Source organism: Moschus berezovskii, chromosome 25 (genome assembly GCF_049115385.1).
Source record: "Moschus berezovskii isolate FMDL1 chromosome 25, NW_MosBer_1.0, whole genome shotgun sequence".
Lineage (NCBI taxonomy): Eukaryota > Metazoa > Chordata > Mammalia > Artiodactyla > Moschidae > Moschus > Moschus berezovskii.
The window spans coordinates 30,660,879-30,681,527 of record NC_142484.1 but is presented as its reverse complement, the minus strand read 5'-3'; the positions used below and the strand labels follow the sequence as shown (position 1 = coordinate 30,681,527).

Genomic DNA, 20,649 nt, shown 5'->3' with positions numbered 1-20,649 from the left:
GGTATATAAGACTGGTTCAATATTTGAAAATCAATTTTCACACATCAGCAGGCTAAAGAAGAAAATATCACATGATTATGTCAATACATAACAGAAAAACCATTTGATAGACGTCAATACTGTTTGATAATTAGAAGGCTTTAGTAACAAGAGAGAGAAATGTCCTTGATTAAAAAAATGTATTGGAAATTTCCTGGCAATCCAGTGGTTAGGACCCTGCACTTCCACTGCTGTGGGTCCGGGTTCAATCCCTGTTCAGGAACTAATATCCTGTGTGACTGCTAAAAAAATGCTGATTTCCTATGGAGGCAGAAAGTAATCCTACACAAAATTGGAAGGTTTCCAATACTTGACTTTCAACAAAAGTGAAGGATCATCTAAAAGATTTGTTAGTTGAGTGTTTTATTTTTTTAAAAAGCTACCAAAAACCTACATGTAGCATCTATTTAATGAAGAGAAACTTGAAGTTTTTCTTACTATGTTTAGGAACAAAACAAGGGTATCTACTCTCTCTATTCCTTTTTAACATTATATTGGAAGTTCTAACTAGTGCAGTAGAAAAAGAAAATAAAAGATATACACATTGGGAACAGAGAAATAAAACTTGTTGTTTGTAAATGACATCATCTTCTTTGTAGAAAATCTGAAAGAATCAACCAAAAAATCTCCTGGAACTAGTTTATTATTGTAGCAGTGTTGCAGGACAAAAAAACCAATACTCAAAGGTCAGTCACTTTGGTATATACCATCAGTGAATGTATGGTATCTGAAATTAAAAGCACAGTACCATTTATATCAGTGCCCCTAAAGCTGAAATACCTAGGTGTAAATCTAACAAGATATGCACAAATCTATATGAGGAAAGAAAAGCTAATGAAAGAAATAAAGAATCAATAAATGGAGAGATATTCCATTATTCCATGTGCAGATGTATAAGAACACTTAATATTGTTGTGATATCAGTTCTTCTCAACTTAATCTATAGAGTCACTGAAATCCCAGTCAAAATTCCAGCAAGTTATTTTGTGGATATCAATAAATTGACTCTCAAATTTATAGGCAAAAGACTTATATATAATACACAGTGTTATAAAAGAACAAAGTTGAAGTACAGACCTTACCTGAGTCTGTGCCTTTCTGTAAATCTACCATAATGAAGAATCTAGTATTGGCAAGACAGATAGATCACTGAGACAGAATAGGGACCATTGAATTAGATGCACACAAATATAGTCAACTTAGTTTGACCAAGGAGCAAAAGGAATACGTGGAGAAAAGATAGTCTTTACAAATTGTTGGAACAACTGGACATCCACATTAAAAAAGCTGAATCTAGACACACACCTTTACAGCCTTTACAAAAATTAACTCACAGTGAATCACAGACCTACATATAAAATACAAAACTATAAAACTCCCAAGAAGAAAGCTTAGAAGAAAATCTAGATGACTTCAGGTTTGTTACAGGTTTTGTTATAGTACCAAAAGTGTAATCCATCAAAGAAAGAATTGATGATGCTGGATTTCATTAAAATTAAAAATTTCTGCTCTGTGAAAGACAGTATCAACATAATGCAAATATAAATCACAGAATGGGAGAAAATTATTTACAAAAGACATATCTGATAGAGCACTGCTATTTAAATTGCTATACAAATAACTTTTAAAATCCAACAATAAGAAAACAAACAGCCTGATTTGGAGTGAACCAACGACCTTATCAGAAGGATGGCACATCAGCATAGGAAAAGATGCACCATGCCCAATGTCATCAGAGAGATGGAAATTAAGACAACAGTGAGGTATCGCTAGACACCTACTACAGTGGCTAAAATCGAGAACAGGTTTCCCATTCGCCTGCAATGCAGGAGACATAGTTTCTATCCCTGGTTCGGGAAAATCCCTTGGAGAAGGAAATGGCAGCCCACTTCAGTATGCTTGCCTAGAAAATCCCATGGACAGAGGAGCCTGGCGAGCTCTGGTCCATAGGGTTGCATAAGAATCGGGCATGACTTAAGGACTAAATAACAACAACAAAATTGAGAACACTGATAAAACCAAATGGTGGTGAGAATATAGAGCAATAGGAACTTAGATTCATTGCTGATGGGAATGCAAAATGACAAAATCAGTTAGAAAGATTGTTTGGTGGCTTCTTGCAAAATTAAACATTATCGTATGAACCAGCAGTCATCCTCTTTGGCATTTGCCCAAAGAAGTTGAAAGCTTATGTCCTTAAAAATACCTGCACAAATGTTTGTAGCAGCTTACTCAAACTTGCCAAAACCTGAGAACAGCCAAGATGTTCTTCATTAGGTGAATGGATAAGCTACAGTGTATCCAGACAATGGAATATTGTCATCTAAAAAACAAATGTGCTATCAAGCCATGAAAAGATAGAGGAAATTTGAATTGTTTTAATAAGAGAAGGCAAGCTGAAATTAACTGTATGATTTCAACTATATGACATTTTGAAAGACCTTGTGTAAAAATGTTCGTAGCATCTTTGTTCATAATAGTCCTCATATATGGATTATTACTTAGCAATAAAAAGAAACGGCCTATAACGTGTGCAGCTCTCTGGCTTTGTTGCTAAGGAATTATCATGTGTGAGAAGTAAAAAAGTACACACCATTTTATTTAAGCTTTGGAATTAACTGATGTATGCTTACAGTGTTCGGAACTGATTCCGTTTGCTTTTGGTGGAGGAGAGGAATTGAGTAGGACAGGGCAGGAGGGGTTTGGGGGTGATAGTAATACTCCTTTTCTCGATTGAGCTGTGGATTGCACAGGTGTATGCATTTGTCAGAACTGATTTGCTGAACACCTAAGATCTGTTCATGTCAAAGGATGTAAATTATACCTCATTAAAAATATTTTAAATATTAATAATGATTTCATAGTCATTTTCAAAAAGCTGTTTCCTAAATAGTGTACAGAGTTTTCAGGTACACATAATTAGGAAATCTGTCAAGGCATTTCTGTGATTAATATAGCACAGAGTTTGAAAACACGGTCTCTGAAGTCAGACTTTCTATAATTCAGTTCTGCCTTTAATATATACTAGTTAACTCTGATCATAGGTAGATCATTATATCTTTCTGCATGGTCTCACTTTCTTAGTCTAAAAAATGGGGGTAATAATAGTACTTATTTAATCAGATTATACTAATTCATGTCATGATTTTGGAGTCACTAATGTTAATTTCTGTTATTAATATACTCCTGTCAATATCACTCATTAATACCTTTTTTCAGTTTCTTGACCCCCTTAGATACTGTTGTACTCAGTTTTCTTCCTTTTTATCTGCTCAGTGATAGGAAATTATATGAGAAAAGTGGAATATTATTGGTGAATAGTGGAATCATATATTACAGACATCTGCTAAAGACTTGCTGTATCGCTGTCCTGGGCTCTGAAAGAGAAAAGACTTAATGCCATTCCTAAGCTTTCCGTATTTTTGGAGAAAGATACAGGGAAATAGGAAATGATAATGTAGTGTCATAAATGTGACCTGTGATGGAGATTACTCCAGTGCGCTATGGAGGATCAAGATATCTAATCCATACTTGGCAGAAGACGATGCCTATGCTTGGCTTTGTTTTTTTGTCTTTTTTTTTTTAAATTGAATTGTGCTACCAGATCAGTTGCTTCTGAACAGTTGCTTTTGTTTATCCCTACCAATTCTAATTCTGAACATCCCTTAAGAAAAGTCATATTCCGTATTATAATAATTAGAGTGATACGTTCCATTTCACTCAAGTCTAGGTTAACTGTAGGTACAGATAGTTTAGAATCTGTCAAAATCAGTCTGCCAAAAACTTGAGCTTCCAACCTTTCCACTTCCATATGTTTCTCCTATCACAGTTAATAGCATCCTGTTTGCTTGGATCCAGAACTTGGGAGACACATTTTCTTTTTCTCTCACTTCACATACATTCTACCAGCAATCCAGCTCTCTATGCAAAGTGTATCCAGTGTTTACATGTTCCTTTTTCCTTACATTCATCTCCAAGCCACTATCACTTTAAAAAAATACAATTCAGTGATTTTTAGTATATTTGCGAAGTTATGTGACTATCACTATGACGTAACTCCAGGGCATTTTCCTCACCCCACAAAGAAGCCCCACACCCTGTAGACTGGCAGTTTCTCACCATTCTCCCTTTCCCCAGCCTGTGGCAGCTGCCAGTCTACTTTCTGTTTCCCTAAATTGCCTATTCCAGACATTTTATATGCATAGAATCATACCATATGTGGCCATCATGTCTGGTTTCTTTTGAGATAGCATAATATTTCAAGGTTCATCTATGAAGAATCAGTACTACATTCCTTTTTATAGCTAAATAATATTCCTTTCCATGGATGTACCACATTGTTTTTCCATTCTCTGCTTGTCTTTGAAACTGTAAACTTTTATTTTGTGTTGGGGTATAGCCAATTAACAATGTTGTGGTAGTTTCAGTTGCACATCTGCTTGTCTTTGAAATAATAACTGGAGTTAGTCCAAAACACACTTTGGACTGAGAGAACAAAAATGTAAACACCTGAGATCATAAGAGAGCATGATTTAATATGTCTGAGTGAAGAAATGTTTTAAAGAAAATAAAGCAATGGAAAGGGGGAGGGCAAAACAACTGAACTGTTAGAATCCACAGACTCCTTCATAAGGTCCTGTAGAGGACCACTGGATGGCTTCACATGTAAATTTTACCAAACCATTTTTTGTTTCTTTGTTCTGTTTCAATTAATTTTTAATGGAGTATAGTTGTTTTATAATGCTGTGTTAGTTTCTTCTATATAGCAAAGTGAGCCAGTTATGAATTCCACCAAACAGCGATGTTAACACCTATGCTTCTGAAACTGTTGCAGAAAATTGCAGAGGAAGGAACATTTCCAAACTCATTCTGTGAGGCCAGTATCATCCTGATATAAAAACCAGACACAGGTATTATAAAAAAAGGCCAGTATCAATGATGAACACTGAGAAATCCTCAACAAAATACTAGCAAACTGAGTGCAACAACCAGGCATGGGTATCATCAAAACCAGACACAGGTATCTGCAAAAACCAGACACAGGTATCATAAAAAAAAAGGCCAGTATCATAGGCCAGTATCAATGATGAACATTGAGAAATCCTCAACAAAATACTGGCAAACTGAGTGCAACACATTAAAAGTCTTAACCACCAGTGGTTAAGACTCCACACTTCTACTGCAGGGAGCATGGGTTCAATCCCTGGTCAAGGAATTAAGGCCACTGGAGAAGGGAATGGCAAACCACTTCAGTATACTTGCCTTGAGAACCACATGAACAGTAACGAAGGGCAAAATGATAGGATACTGAATGAGGAATTCCCCAGGTCGGTAGGTGCCCAGTATGCTACTGGAGCTCAGTGGAGAAATAACTATAGAAGGAATAAAGGGATGGAGCAAAAGCAAAACCAATACCCAGTTGTGGATGTGACCAGTGATAGAAGCAAGGTCCGGTGCTGTAAAGAGCAGTATTGCATAGGAACCTGGAATGTTAGGTCCATGAATCAAGGCAAATTGGAAGTGGTCAAACAGGAGATGGCAAGAGTGAACGTTGACATTCTAGGAATCAGTGAATTAAAATGGACTGGAATGGGTGAATTTAACTCAGACGACCATTATATCTACTACTGTGGGCAGGAATCCCTTAGAAGAAATGGAGTAGCCATCATGGTCAACAAAAGAGTCCGAAATGCAGTACTTGGATGCAATCTTAAAAATGACAGGATGATTTCTGTTCGTTTCCAAGGCAAACCATTCAATATTACAGTAATCCAGGCCTATGCCCCAACGAGTAATGCTGAAGAAGCCGAAGTTAATCGGTTCTATGAAGACCTACAAGACCTTTTAGAACTAACACCCAAAAAAGATGTCCTTTTCATTATAGGGGACTGGAATGCAAAAGTAGGAAGTCAAGAAACACCTGGAGTAACTGGCAAATTTGGCCTTGGAGCATGGAATGAAGCAGGGCAAAGGCTAATAGAGTTTTGTCAAGAGAACGCACTGGTCATAGCAAACACCCTCTTCCAACAGCACAAGAGAAGACTCTACACATGGACATCACCAGATGGTCAACACCGAAATCAGATTGATTATATTCTTTGCAACCAAAGATGGAGAAGCTGTATACAGTTAGCGAAAACAAGACCAGGAGCTGACTGTGGCTCAGATCATGAACTCCTTATTGAGAAGTTCAGACTTAAATTGAAGAAAGTCGGGAAAACCACTAGACCATTCAGATATGACCTCAATCAAATCCCTTATGATTATACAGTGGAAGTGAGAAATAGATTTAAGGGACTAGATCTGATTGATAGAGTGCCTGATGAACTCTGGACGGAGGTTCGTGACATTGTACAGGAGACAGGGACCAAGACCATCCCCATGGAAAAGAAATGCAAAAGAGCGAAATGGCTGTCTGAGGAGGCCTTACAAATAGCTGTGAAAAGAAGAGAGGCGAAAAGCAAAGGAGAAAAGGAAAGATATAAGCATCTGAATACAGAGTTCCAAAGAATAGCAAGGAGAGATAAGAAAGACTTCCTCAGTGATCAGTGCAAAGAAATAGAGGAAAACAACAGAATAGGAAAAACAAGAGAGCTCTTCAAGAAAATTAGAGATTCCAAGGGAACATTTCATGCAAAGATGGGCTCGATAAAGGACAGAAATGGTATGGACCTAACAGAAGCAGAAGATACTAAGAAGAGGTGGCAGGAATACACAGAAGAACTGTACAAAAAAGATTTTCACAACCAGGATAGTCACGATAACGTGATCACTGACCTAGAGCCAGACATCTTGGAATGTGAAGTCAAGTGGGCCTTAGAGAGCATCACTACGAACAAAGCTAGTGGAGGTGATGGAATTCCAGTTGAGCTATTTCAAGTCTTGAAAGATGATGCTGTGAAAGTGCTTCACTCAATATGCCAGCAGATTTGGAAAACTCAGCAGTGGCCACAGGACTGGAAGAGGTCAGTCTTCATTCCAATCCCAAAGAAAGGCAATGCCAAAGAATGCTCAAACTACCGCACAATTGCACTCATCTCACACGCTAGTAAAGTCATGCTCAAAATTCTCCAAGCCAGGCTTCAGCAGTGTGTAAACCGTGAACTCCCAGATGTTCAAGCAGGTTTTAGAAAAGGCAGAGGCACCAGAGATCAAATTGCCAACATCCGCTGGATCATGGAGAAAGCAAGAGAGTTTCAGAAAAACATCTATTTCTGCTTTATTGACTATGCCAAAGCCTTTGACTGTGTCTATCACAATAAACTGTGGAACATTCTGAAAGAGATGGGAATCCCAGACCACCTGACCTGCCTCTTGAGAAACCTGTATGCAGGTCAGGAAGCAACTGTTAGAACTGGACATGGAACAACAGACTGGTTCCAAATAGGAAAAGGTGTACGTCAAGGTTGTATATTGTCACCTTGCTTATTTAACTTATATGCAGAGTACATCATGAGGAACGCTGGGCTGGAAGAAGCACAAGCTGGAATCAAGATTGCCGGGAGAAATATCAATAACCTCAGATATGCAGATGACACTACCCTTATGGCAGAAAGTGAAGAGGAACTCAAAAGCCTCTTGATGAAAGTGAAAGAGGAGAGTGAAAAGGTTGGCTTGAAGCTCAACATTCAGAAAACAAAGATCATGGCATCTGGTCCCATCACTTCATGGGAAATAGATGGAAAAACAGTGGAAAGAGTGTCAGACTTTGTTTTTTTGGGCTCCAAAATCACTGCAGATGCTGATTGCAGCCATGAAATTAAAAGACGCTTGCTCCTTGGAAGGAAAGTTATGACCAACCTTGATAGTATATTAAAAAGCAGAGACATTACTTTGCCAACCAAGGTCCGTCTAGTCAAGGCAATGGTTTTTCCCGTGGTCATGTATGGATGTGAGAGTTGGACTGTGAAGAAGGCTGACCGCCGAAGAATCGATGCTTTTGAACTGTGGTGTTGGAGAAGACTCTTGAGAGTCCCTTGGACTGCAAGGAGATCCAACCAGTCCATTCTAGAGGAGATCAATCCTGGATGTTCATTGGAGGGACTGATGCTAAAGCTGAAACTGCAATACTTTGGCCACCTCATGCGACGAGTTGACTCACTGGAAAAGACTCTGATGCTGGGAAAGGTTGGGGGCGGGAGGAGAAGGGGACGACGGAGAATGAGATGGCTGGATGGCATCACCGACTCTGTGGACATGAGTTTGAGTGAACTCCGGGAGTTGGTGATGGACAGGAAGGCCTGGCGTGCTGTGATTCATGGGGTCACGGAGAGTCGGACACGACTGAGCGACTGAACTGAACTGATGCCTCATATGGCACAGTCAAAAAAAACAAGCAAATAAACATTATGAGGATTCTACACCATGGTCAACTTGGATTTATCCCAGGGATGCAACTATTCTTCAGTGTATGTAAATCAATCAACATGATACATGAATCACATTAACAAATTAAAGAATAAAAGCCATATGATCATCTTAATAGAGGTAGAATGCTTTTGATAAAATTCATTGTCCATTTATGATAAAAAACACTAGAAAGTGGACTTAGAAGGAACATCTTAACATCATAAAGGCCATACATGACAAACCCACAGCTAACATCATACTTAATGCTGAAAAGCTGAAAGCATTTCCTCTAAGATCAAGAACAAGACAAGGATGACCACTCTCGCCACTTTTATTCAACACAGTTTTGGAAATCCTTACCACAACAATCAGAGAGGAAAAAGAAGTGAATCCAAATTGACAGTGAAGAAATTAAACTGCCACTGTTTGCAAATTATGTGATGCTATTCATAGAAAAATCCTAAAAACGCTACCAGAAAACTACTAGAGTTCAGCCAATTTAGAAAAGTTACAGAACACAAAATTAATATACATAAATCCATTGGGGTATATATACACAATGGAATACTACTCAGCCATAAAAAGAAGGAAATTTTTCCATTTGCAGCAACATGGGTGGACTTGAAGGGCATTATGCAAAGTGAAATCAGAGAAAGGACAAATACTTAATGATATCACTTATATGTGGAATCTAAAAAATACAACAAACTAGTGAATAAAGCAAAGAAGAGGCAGACTAGCAGATGTGGAGAGCAAAATAGTGGTTACCAGTGGTAGGGGAATGTACAAACTGTTGGGTGTAAGATAGGCTCAAAATGTGTTGTAAAACATGGAGAGTAAAACCAGTATTTTGTAATAATTGTAAATGGAAGGTAACACTTTAAAATTACGTTAAAAATAAAAAGTTCTGTAAAAAGTGGTAAGAAATTTGTATCTAATTTTAGTCTATAAATATTAAAATTTCCTCCATTCCAATTTAGGGCTTTTAAAAATTATTTAACATACTAAATCTAATTGTAAGATTGAAACAGGAGAAATCCAGGTGGGTATTTTTCTGTTTTTATAAGATAATGGCTTTATTAGGTTTGCATTTTAATGTAATAGACAGGTTAAAAGCCTTTAGGAGAGTTCTTTAATCAACTTTTCTGCGAATTTTTTTGTTGCTTAGAGTACTGGAAGTAATTGATATGGATTTTCTAGCAAGTATTGGCATGCTTCTAATGTTCAAAGCTTTTAAAAGAAGGTATAGTGAAATACTTTAATATATTTTTTCAGTTTCCAGCATGACTTCAGAAAATAACAAATGGATTGGGGCACTTATACATATGAAATTCTCATTGAAATATGATGATAATAACATTAAGTGGATAGAGGCTTAGGTTAGAAGCAGGTCGGGCTAATGAAGTTCAAAAATAGAAACTATTTTTGTTTTTTGTAAAGTGGGTATAGTACCACACAATCTTGAAACAGCATCTGATATGACCTAGTACTATTAGATAATTAAAAGTCTAAAACTGTTCATTTTATTGTGTATGCTAATGTGATAGTTATACTATGTATAAACATATAGTCATTCCCTTGCACAATATCTATAATGTGTGTAACCCTGTGTGTTCTTTCTCATAGACAATGGCAAAATGATTGTCCTTTTAATTTCTGAAAGGTGTCTGTCACTGGCAATTTTTTACTTTCTTTGGAAACCAATTTAATAATACTTAAGAGAATCCAGTCTTGTATAAATAAGGAATCTCAGGTCTGATGAAGATATATGACCTGTTGAGGGGTACATAGCCATTTGGTTTAGGAACAAGGATTTTATTTATTCATTAAATATTTTTTAGAGCCTACTTCATAAGACAGTCCCCACTGTCAAGCAGTAGTGTTTAGCTGGAATGGCAGTGGAATTGGAAATGGAGGTGAAAACGGAGGATAGAAGACATATGTGGCATGACAGATAAGAAAACAAATAATTTCATCTTGATGCTAACTACATAGAATTAAGAGGTGCATGCAGAGTCCTTTGATGACCCAGATGGGAAGATCATGGTGATGATTAATTAACTTAGTGGCACATCTAGAACTGTATTTCCCAACTCTTAGTCCACGGTTTCCGTTTTATTTCTGCTGTTACACACTGTTTTCTGAGCAAGAAAAAAATTTATTATTATTATAAATAATTATTTATGATTAAATTATTGTTTTATTGTTAATTGTATGTGGCATTAAAATTGACCATATTATATATACCTCTGGATTTGGTAGTAAAAATAGATAATTTGTAGATTGGTATCTTATTTATTTGGGATTTTCTTATATTTTTATTCAAATTGAACTTACTTTGATTTTGTACTCCTGATACACTGCAGCGTATTTTAAAAAATTACCAAACTTTGGTTTTGGTTTAATTTTGTTCCTACTGTTCTTTTTAACCAAAGAGATTTGAATTGCCATTCTAATAAAAACATAGTCTAAGATTCCTCATTGGTGAACAGTTTATTTTAATATGCTTTCATTCCTAATACATAATTTTAAAATTTAAGGTTAATTAGGGTTAGCTGTATTAGTGTTTTGGATGTTCTTAGTATGTTTTTCTTTTTTAAATGTTAATTTCTAATAGGTGTTATTCTGAAATCATTTTAGAACTGAAGAAATATTTTTTTAAAACATTTATTGAAGTATAGTTGATTTACAGTGTTGTGTTAATTTCTTCTGTACAGCAAGGTAACTCAGTTATCCATATGAATATTCTTATATTCATATTCTTTTCTATTATGCTATATCATAGGATATTAAATATAGTTCCTTGTGTTACGTAGTAGGACTTTGTTGTTTATCTATTCTTTATAAATTAGTTTGCATCTGCTAATCCAAGACTCCCATTCTTCCCCACCCTTATTGGCAACCACAAAGCTTAGAACAGGAGAAAGATTTTTATGCTGCCTTCTGTTTTTCCATTTTTTTTAGAAATCGAAATGAGTTGGCTGAGACTCTTGCACTCCTGAAAGCACAGATTGATCCTGTACTATTGAAGAACTCTAGCCAGCAGGACAGCTCTTCCCGGGAAAGTCCCAGCTTAGAAGAGGAGACTAAAAAGGAGGAAGAAGCAACTAAACAAGGTTTTTTTTGTGTGTTTTGTTTTTCTTTGTTTTGTAATTTCTTCTTTTTTCCACTCTTCTTCCCACCTATATCAATTGAATTTCCCTCTATTTGAAAAGTTTTAACTCTTCCTGTTAACGGAAATCGATTTTTCTATCATTTAATGAAAAAGAAAAAGGCAAAAAAACCATTGAAAAACTTTGGTCTTTTATACTGAACATTTAAAAAATTTCCATAAAAGTGTTCCAATCATCAAAACATGGTATCTTTTACTAATTTAAGAATACCAAGAATATTAGTGAACTTTTAAAAAATTATTGTGATAAAATATATATAACATAAAATTTTATCATTTTAACCATTTTTAAGTGTACAGTTCTGTGGCATTAAGTTCATTTGTATTGTCGTGCATCTGTCAGCTCCATTCATCTCCAGATGTATATCCTCTAACTGAAACTCTGTACCCATTAAACACTAACTACCCTTTTCCCCCTCCCCTTAGCCACAGGCATCCATCATTCTACTTTCTGACTGTGAATTTGACTAACTCTAGGAACCTCACTTCTGGAGAAGGCAATGGCAAGCCACTCCAGTACTCTTGCCTAGAAAATCCCTGGTAGGCTGCAGTCCGTGGGCTCGCTAAGGGTCGGACATGACTGAGCGACTTCACTTTCACTTTTCACTTTCCACTTTCACACATTGGAGAAGGAAATGGCAACCCACTCCAGTGTTCTTGCCTGGGGAATCCCAGAGACGGGGGAGCCTGGTGGGCTTCCGTCTATGGGGTCACACAGAGTCAGACACGACTGAAGTGACTTAGCAGCAGCAGCAGCAGGAACCTCACTTCAGAGAAATCATGCAATATTTGTCCGTTTATAATTGCCTTATTTCACTGAGCCTAATGTCTTCAGTATTCCTCCATATTGTAGCATGTATCAGAATTTTTCTTTTTTAATGCTGATATTCTCTTGTGTGTGTCTACCACATTTTATCTATTCATCTGTCACTGGATACTTAGGTTTCTTCTACCTTTTGTCTATTATAAATAATGTTGCTATGAAAGTGGGTGTAGAAATATCTGCTTGCATTTCTTTTGGGTATATCCCTGGAGTAGAATTTTTGGATCAGATGATAGTTCTGTTTTTAATTTTTTGAGGATTTGCCATATTGTTTTCTACAACTGTTGCACCATTTTACGTTCCTATCAGTTCTGCATAAGGGTTCCAATTTTTTCACATCCTACACATCACTTGTTTTTTGTTTTTTTTTTAAATAATAGACATTCTAATGACGTGAAGTGGTATTTATGGGTTTTGATTTGCATTTTCAAAATGACCAGTGATGTTGAAGACTTTTTCATTTTCTTATTAGTATGTGTTGTTTGGGAAAATATTTAAGTCCTTTTTTAAGTAAGCCAATTTTTAAATAGATTTTGTGTGTATGTGGTGTGGATTGGTTTTCTTTTTTGTTTTGGGTTGCCCTTAGCAAATTCTTAAGTCTATGATAATTATAGTTATTAAGCTTGATTTCCTGATTGACTTTTTTTAATACGGTTAACTGAACAGATCAAATCTTAACCTTTACAGAAGATCAGAACCAAGCCCTAACTTTTCTGGAAGCAGAGAAACCAACTGAAATTTTGTCTAACATCGTTTGGTTAATACTTTTTCTTGATAACATGCCTTTTAATGACAGGATACAGAGTTGGCTCTTTTTATTGTCCTTTCTTCCTTTACTTTTAGTTTTCCTTTACTGTTTCAATTAGAACCTGAAAATAGTATGCTCTTACCTTGTTTGCTGCTTTGAGGAAACTAATCATAAAGTTATTCCCTAGCTACATTTTAATTTTGCCTTTTAATGTAGGGTATAATGTTTGTATATACCAATATTTCTTTTAGCAAAAATCCTGATTATTCTCCTTTTACTAGTGGTTATATGATTTCAAATATCTTTGGTGGTTTTAATCATGAGCTGTATTTCTGATTTGGCAAATTCTTTTCTATATCCTAAAATTCAGTTTGTAGCCTACATCAGTAAAACTTAATAACTTTTAAAGTAGTCTAAACCCAGTTTTGAATTTTCAGATTTTTTAAAATTGAAGTATAATTGACATACAATTTTAGATTCGTTTCAGGCATACAACATAATGATTTGACATTTGTATTTGTTGTGAAATGATCACCTCTTTTAGAAAGCAAAGAGGAAAGGAAGAAGAAAATAAAACTCTTTCATGGTTAGAGAAACTGTTGAAATTTTCTTTTCTGGTTAAATTTGTTATGATTAGAATCAGCAGGTGAAAATTTTAAGTTGTCATTCATCATTTTTATAAAGTGTCAGTGGCATGGTTTTTGACTAACTACAGACTCCCTTGTAATAGGAACATATTGATAGCAAAAGTAAAAAACTGTAGTATCTGAAACTAAGATCTTAACAGAACTTGGGTACTCTGGGCGTTGTGACTTCTCAAACCTCTCCAGCCAAAGATCCCTTCCGGAACTAAACTCCACAAAGAGCTTCATGCGGTCTGCTGGGAATAGGATCTAAATTAAATAGAACAGGGACAGTAGAGACAAGTTTAAAAAAAAAAAAAGATTCAAATGAAAGTATCGGAGAGGTCTAGAGTTATATAATCTCATAAAGTAAATCACTTTAATTTTTAATATGAAAAATACAGAGCTTGATAGCAGTAAAATTAGAAAAACTATCTGCTTGGCATAAAAATGAGTAACTAAAAAAGATCAAGACCAAATTCCATAGAATTATAACGAAAGAAAATAAGAAGCATATTAACATCACTGCAGAAATGAAAACTTAACCAAAAGACACTAAACGTATGAACACACTAACTGAATAGGTGGCAGAGTTAACGATTTTTTCAAAAATCCATAAATAATATCTGAGTCAACAAACACAAGAATTACCACCCTTAAAAAACAGCAGATGACCCATGCGTGAAGGGAGCGGAGCCAGAGACCAGACCAGAGGCCGAACTCAGGATCTGACAAGATGGCCGGGCTGCCCCACAGGATTATTAAGGAAAGCCATTGTTTGCTGGCAGAACCAGTTCCCAGCATTAAAACCAGATGAGAGCAACGCCTGTTATTTTCATGTGGTCATTGCCAGCCCTCAGGATTCCCCCTTTGAGGGAGGGGTTTTTAAGCTTGAACTATTCCTTCCAGAAGAATACCCAATGGCAACCCTTAAAGTACATTTCATGACCGAAATTTATCATCCTAATGTAGACAAGTTGGGAAGAATATGTTTAGATATTGTGAAAGATAAGTGGTCCCCAGCACTGCAGATTCGCACAGTTCTGCTATTGATTTAGGCTTTGTTAAGTGCTCGCATTCCAGATGATCCATTAGCAAATGATACAGCGGAGCAGTGGAAGACCAATGAAGCCCAAGCCCTAGAAACAGCTAGAGCATGGACTAGGCTATATACCATGAATAATAATCTAAATCGATTCGATCGTCAAGTGTGTATCACTTCTGTTCTGCCAAGACTTCTTCCTTTTTTGTTTGCATTTAATGGACACAGTCTTAGAAACTACAGAATGAAAACCCAGGCATCTTCAATCCTTTGGTGATTAAATACACTTTAGCAAATCTATGTCTTGTCCTGATTCACTGTTGTAAAGCATGAGCAGAGGCCAGAAGTATCGTCTGGATTGTTGCAAAACATCTAAAAGCAGTGGCCCCTCTCTGCTTTTATTCATTTCCCCCATCATGGTTTAAGTATAAAGCACTGTGGTGAATGAAGGTAGTTGTCAAGGTTAGCTGCAGGGGTGTGGGTGTTTTTTGCATTTTATTTTATTTTTCTGGTGGTGGGGGAATGTAGTTATATTTTAATTTTATGGGCTCCTTTCCCCCCTTTTTATGGTGATCTAAGTGCATTGCTTAAAAGCAGCTAACCATTTCTTCAGAATATGCTCTCTGCTGCTGCTGCTGCTAAGTAGCTTCAGTCGTGTCCGACTCTGTGCGACCCCATAGACGACAGCCCACCAGGCTTGCCCGTCCCTGGGATTCTCCAGGCAAGAACACTGGAGTGGATTGCCATTTCCTTCTCCACTATGCTCTCTAGCCAAGTCTAACTTTATTTAGACGCTGTAGATGGACAAGCTTGATTGTTTGAACCAAAATGGGAACATTAAACAGACATCACAATCCTCACTAATAACATTGTGACCTTGCTCTCAAGTGTAGACCTTTCCTTCAAGAAAAAGCTTGTGACCATTTTGTATGGCTTGTCTGAAAATTTCTGTAAATCTTATGTTTTAGTAAAATATTTTTTTGTTATTCTAAAAAACAAAACAAAACAGCAGATGGAATGTTGTGTGTTTTTCAAAATAAAAACAAAAGCAAGTCGATGAAGATTTGAGAAAAAGAGATAAAGAGTTGAAGATATGCAATAAAAGTCCTACAGAGGTTCGTAAAAAAGAAAACCAAAGCAAGGAGACAGACAAAAATGCCAAAGACTATGCTTAACATAACTTCTTTTTTTTAATTTATTTATTCTTAATTGAAAGTTAATTGCTTTACAGTATTGCATTGGTTTCTACCAAATACTGTTTCTACCAAACAGCAATATCAGACTGCCATGAATCAACCATAGGTTTACCCATGTCCCCTCCCATAACTTCTTGAAATAAAAAAAGAATGTAAGACTACATATTTTAAAGACACTAAAGACCTTGGAAAATCAACCCAGAAAAACCAGCATCAAGACATATTCTAGTAAAACCCTTCGGCTTTGAAGAAAGTACTTTGGCCATTTTGACAGAAAGACCAGGTGACTTATCAGACTGCCATCGCTATATTTGAAAGCAATGCCTTATGCCAGAAGAAAGTGCCATAACATATGTAAGGGAAAACATGTGAACTAGGGATTTTATGTCTAACTAAAATGACTTCTAGATAGAGACTGCATGTAAACTGCTATCAATACCTAAGATCTATTTTCTATGAGTCTTTTTATAGGAATCTTCTAGTGAATGAGCTTCAGATATCTAAAAAGACTAACAAACCTCAGTGGTGGGTGATATGGTAATAAATATAAGTATATTCATTTGTATGGCTTAATATATATATATGCATATATTTCCTAATGGTGAGTGTCACAGGTGAGATCTCTGACAGACATTAAAATGAATGGGTACAAATTTGTGGAGAAACAGTATATTAGCATAATCTCCAAGTGTCTTTCCTGTGACATTTGCCTATTACAAAGAGGGAAATGGTTAACTTTACAGTGGAATCACCAGCTGACACCACCTTAACCAAATGATCAAGGCATTTACATCATCATGTACCCACTGGTATAATGCATAGCATCTCTTGTGGAATTTTCATCAAAAATGTATATCTTAATCTAATCTTAAGAAAACATCAGATGAGACCAGATTGAGAGGTAATTTGCAAAATAGCTGTCAAGGTCAGGAAAGAATGAGGAATGGTCACAGACTGGAGGAGACTAAAGAAATCCAAGAACACAGTGAGACATGTGTCCTCAAACAGAGCAGACCTGGCAGGGGATGGGGGAATCTGGCGAAATTTAATCAGATCTGTTTAATAGTGTTTTACTATGCTGATTTCCTGGTTTTGAGAAGTGTGCTACCAGGGCACAAGTTGTTAATGTACAGCAAACAAGGTGAGGGTGTCCTTGAACTACTTTTGTAAGATATCTGTATGTCTAAAACTATTGCATAATAAAGATTTGAAAAAGAATGTTGGGTAAGCATTAATTTAGTAGCTTGGGAAGATCCCCTGGAGAAGGGAATGGCTACTCACTCCAGTATTCTGGCCTGGAGAATTCCATGGACTGTATAATCCATGGGGTCGCAAAGAGTCGGACACCACTGAGCAACTTCACTTTCAGTTTTCACCTTCATGCATTGGAGAAGGAAATGGCAACCCACTCCAGTGTTCTTGCCTGGAGAATCCCAGGGTTGGGGGGGCCTGGTGGGCTGCCATCTATGGGGTCACACAGAGTCAGACGCGACTTACACAACTTAGCAGCAGCAGCAGAGCAACTTTCACTTCACTACATGTAACTAAATCTGAATGACAGGTAGAGCAAAGAACATACAGTCTTTAATAACTTAGTGTTTTAACAGTGGAGCTATGAGACAAAACAGATGGAGAAAGAATGGGAAGAGTACATACAAAAACTTGTGGACTTTCCATTAAATTACTTTGGTGATGGTGGTGTTATTATTCTGAAAAGTTGCATAATATGGGTGAAATATAATTGATATTCTAATTGTATCATTTGTGATATTCTTGAAAACCAAGATTCTCAGTGGGAAAAAGAAATAAGATGTAAGACAGAAAGTTAAGGAAATATTGTTATGAAACTCAAGGATTATTTTTATTATTTTCTAGCTCTGTCTACTGAAAAGACCTAGAAACAATGGCCAGCCCAGTAGCAGTGAGCATCCTTAGCACCCAGATTGTGGTCTTGAAGTACAATTTCCCATTAAAGGAAATCAAGGCTTCTTGGAAAAGTGGCTTATTCCAGTTCTGGGGTATTATGAGCCAAGAAACATCCTGTCATTCCAAGTAGTAAAGACTCTTCTCAAAGTCACGCCAAAAAACCCTCAAGAGCCAACTTAAAGAGGTTTCCACTGTCTTAAGATGGGACAAGCATCATAAGGATAATAGCTATCTATAGTGGATTAAAACACATTGAAGAATATATCTTTTATATATATATTATATATATAAATATAAAACTTGATTTATTTTTGCCTGTGCTGGGTCTTTGTTGCTGCACGAGCATTCTTTCCTTGCAGAGAGTAGGGGGCTACTCTCTAGTTGGAGTGCTCAGGCTTTTCATTGTGGTGGCTTCTCTTGTTGCAGAGCCATGGGCTCAATAGTTGTGATGCACAGGCTTAATTGCCCTGCAGTATACAGGATCTTCCCGGACCAGGGATCGAACCTGTGCCTCCTTATGGCAGGCAAAGGGACTCATTACCACTGAGCCACCAGGGAAGCCCGATTGCATAAGTCTTAAATCTTGATACAAATTTCATCATAATACTAATAGAAAAATTTGAAGGATACCAGTGGGGACCAAGTTATTAATTTCAAAACTGTTAAGCAAAAAGAATTGAGCTTTCATCCTTCCTTTTCAGTATGAACTATACCACCATAAAACAAAATAATGCATTAGTAAGGCTTATTTTTATAAAATTGATAATCACTGATGAAAGATTGACAGAATGGGAATATCATCATTTTGCATTCCCTAATAAGGAAAGGTTTTATTTATTGAGCATTAACATCTCTTTAACAACACAAAAGGATGATTAAACAGTAATGCCTCTTGATAAAGAACATACCACCACCAAAGTACTTTTACCACAGAAATTCTGTGGTATTCTGTGGAAAACGTGAATCTGCTGAAGGCTATAGATTAAAGTGGTGATTTACAGGAAGAAAAGAACAAAGGCATATGGGAATGCACTCAGTAAAATCCAGATATTACAGATTTGCATCACCATCAAATTGCTTGATTTGATGACTCAAATAAATTGCAAAAAAAAAGGATGAAAGAGCAAGAGCAGATTCAGTTCAGTCGTTCAGTCACTCAGTCTTGTCCAACTCTTTGCAACCCCATGAATCACAGCACGCCAGGCCTCCCTGTCCATCATCAACTCCCAGAGTTCACTCAAACTCATGTCCATCGAGTCGGTGATGCCATCCAGCCATCTCATTCTCTGTCATCCCCGTCTCCTCCCACCTCCAATCCCTCCCAGCATCAGAGTCTTTTCCAGTGAGTCAACTCTTCGCATGAGGTGGCCAAAGTATTGCAGTTTCAGCTTTAGCATCAGTCCTTCCAATGAACATCCAGGATTGATCTCCTTTAGAATGGACTGGTTGGATCTCCTTGCAGTCCAAGGGACTCTCAAGAGTCTTTTCCAGCACCACAGTTCAAAAGCATCAATTCTTTGGCGATCAGCTTTCTTCACAGTCCAACTCTCACATCCATACATGACCATGGGAAAAACCATAGCCTTGACTAGACGGACATTGGTTGGCAAAGTAATATCTCTGCTTTTTAACATGCTATCTAGGTTGGTCATAACTTTCCTTCCAAGGAGTAAGCGTCTTTTAATTTCTTGGCTGCAGTCAGCATGGAATAAAATGATAGTTCCCTGGTGGCTTAGATGTAAAGAATATGCCTGCAGTGAAGGAGACCTGGGTTCGATATCTGGATCAGGAAGATCCCCTGGAGAAGGGAAGAGCAACCCACTTCAGTATTCTTGCCTGGAGAATTCCATGGACAGAGGAGCCTGGAGGGCTACAGCCCATGGTGTCACAAAAAGTTAGACATGACTGAGTGACTAACACAGAAGTGTGAGGACAGCTCCTCTTTGTCCATTTGATGCATAGTAGTAATATAGCAAATGATAATTTCAATATTTTGAGCCCAGAAAACTACTACAGCTCATCAGTGAATACACAGAAATCTGTTGTATTTCTGTATACTAACAAGATCAGAAAGAGAAATGAAGGAAAGAATCTCTTTACCATTGGATCAAAAACAAAAAAATACTTTATTCCTCAGGTAGGAATAAACCTACCTAAGAAGACAAACAAAGGTCCATCTAGTCAAGGCTGTGGTTTTTCCAGTGGTCATGTATGAGAGTTGGATTGTGAAGAAAGCAGAGCGCTGAAGAATTGATGCTTTTGAACTGTGGTGTTGGAGAAGACTCTTGAGAGTCCTTGGACTGCAAGGAGATCCAACCAGTCCTTCCTAAAGGAAATCAGTCCTGGGTGTTCATTGGAAGGACTGATGCTAAAACTGAAACTCCAATACTTTGGCCACCTCATGCGACGAGTTAACTCACTGGAAAAGACTCTGATGCTGGGAGGGATTGGGGGCGGGAGGAGCAGTTCCTTGAGTTAGGTATTCTGACTTCATTTTTAAAGAATCCAAAGAAACTTAGATTAAGATAATTATCCCAAGGTCTCATAACTGGCCAAAACGTAAGTAGCAGGAGAGCGTTTTAAGTTTTATCTGGCTCATAATCTTAATTTTTAATGAAATATTTTAAATAAACAGATGATAGTATGAAATACTTAAATATTACTAAAATTTGCTTTTAATTTTTAAAAACTTATAGAACAGTTAAACATTTCCCTTTCCCTTCATTTTCAT

General features: G+C 36.9%; 1 protein-coding gene and 1 pseudogene across 1 annotated transcript in view; both read left to right on the top strand.

Moving 5' to 3' along the window:
* The window catches only part of RSF1 (remodeling and spacing factor 1), a 153,127-nt gene that overhangs the window by 94,346 nt on the left and 38,132 nt on the right, over positions 1 to 20,649 (top strand). Inside the window, exon 5 of the mRNA XM_055416058.2 lies at positions 11,353 to 11,504. Within this exon, the coding sequence (XP_055272033.1) occupies positions 11,353 to 11,504 (152 nt within the window). The remainder of the gene's footprint in view (positions 1 to 11,352; positions 11,505 to 20,649) is intronic.
* Positions 11,515 to 20,284, top strand: LOC148773889 (ubiquitin-conjugating enzyme E2 N pseudogene; annotated as a pseudogene).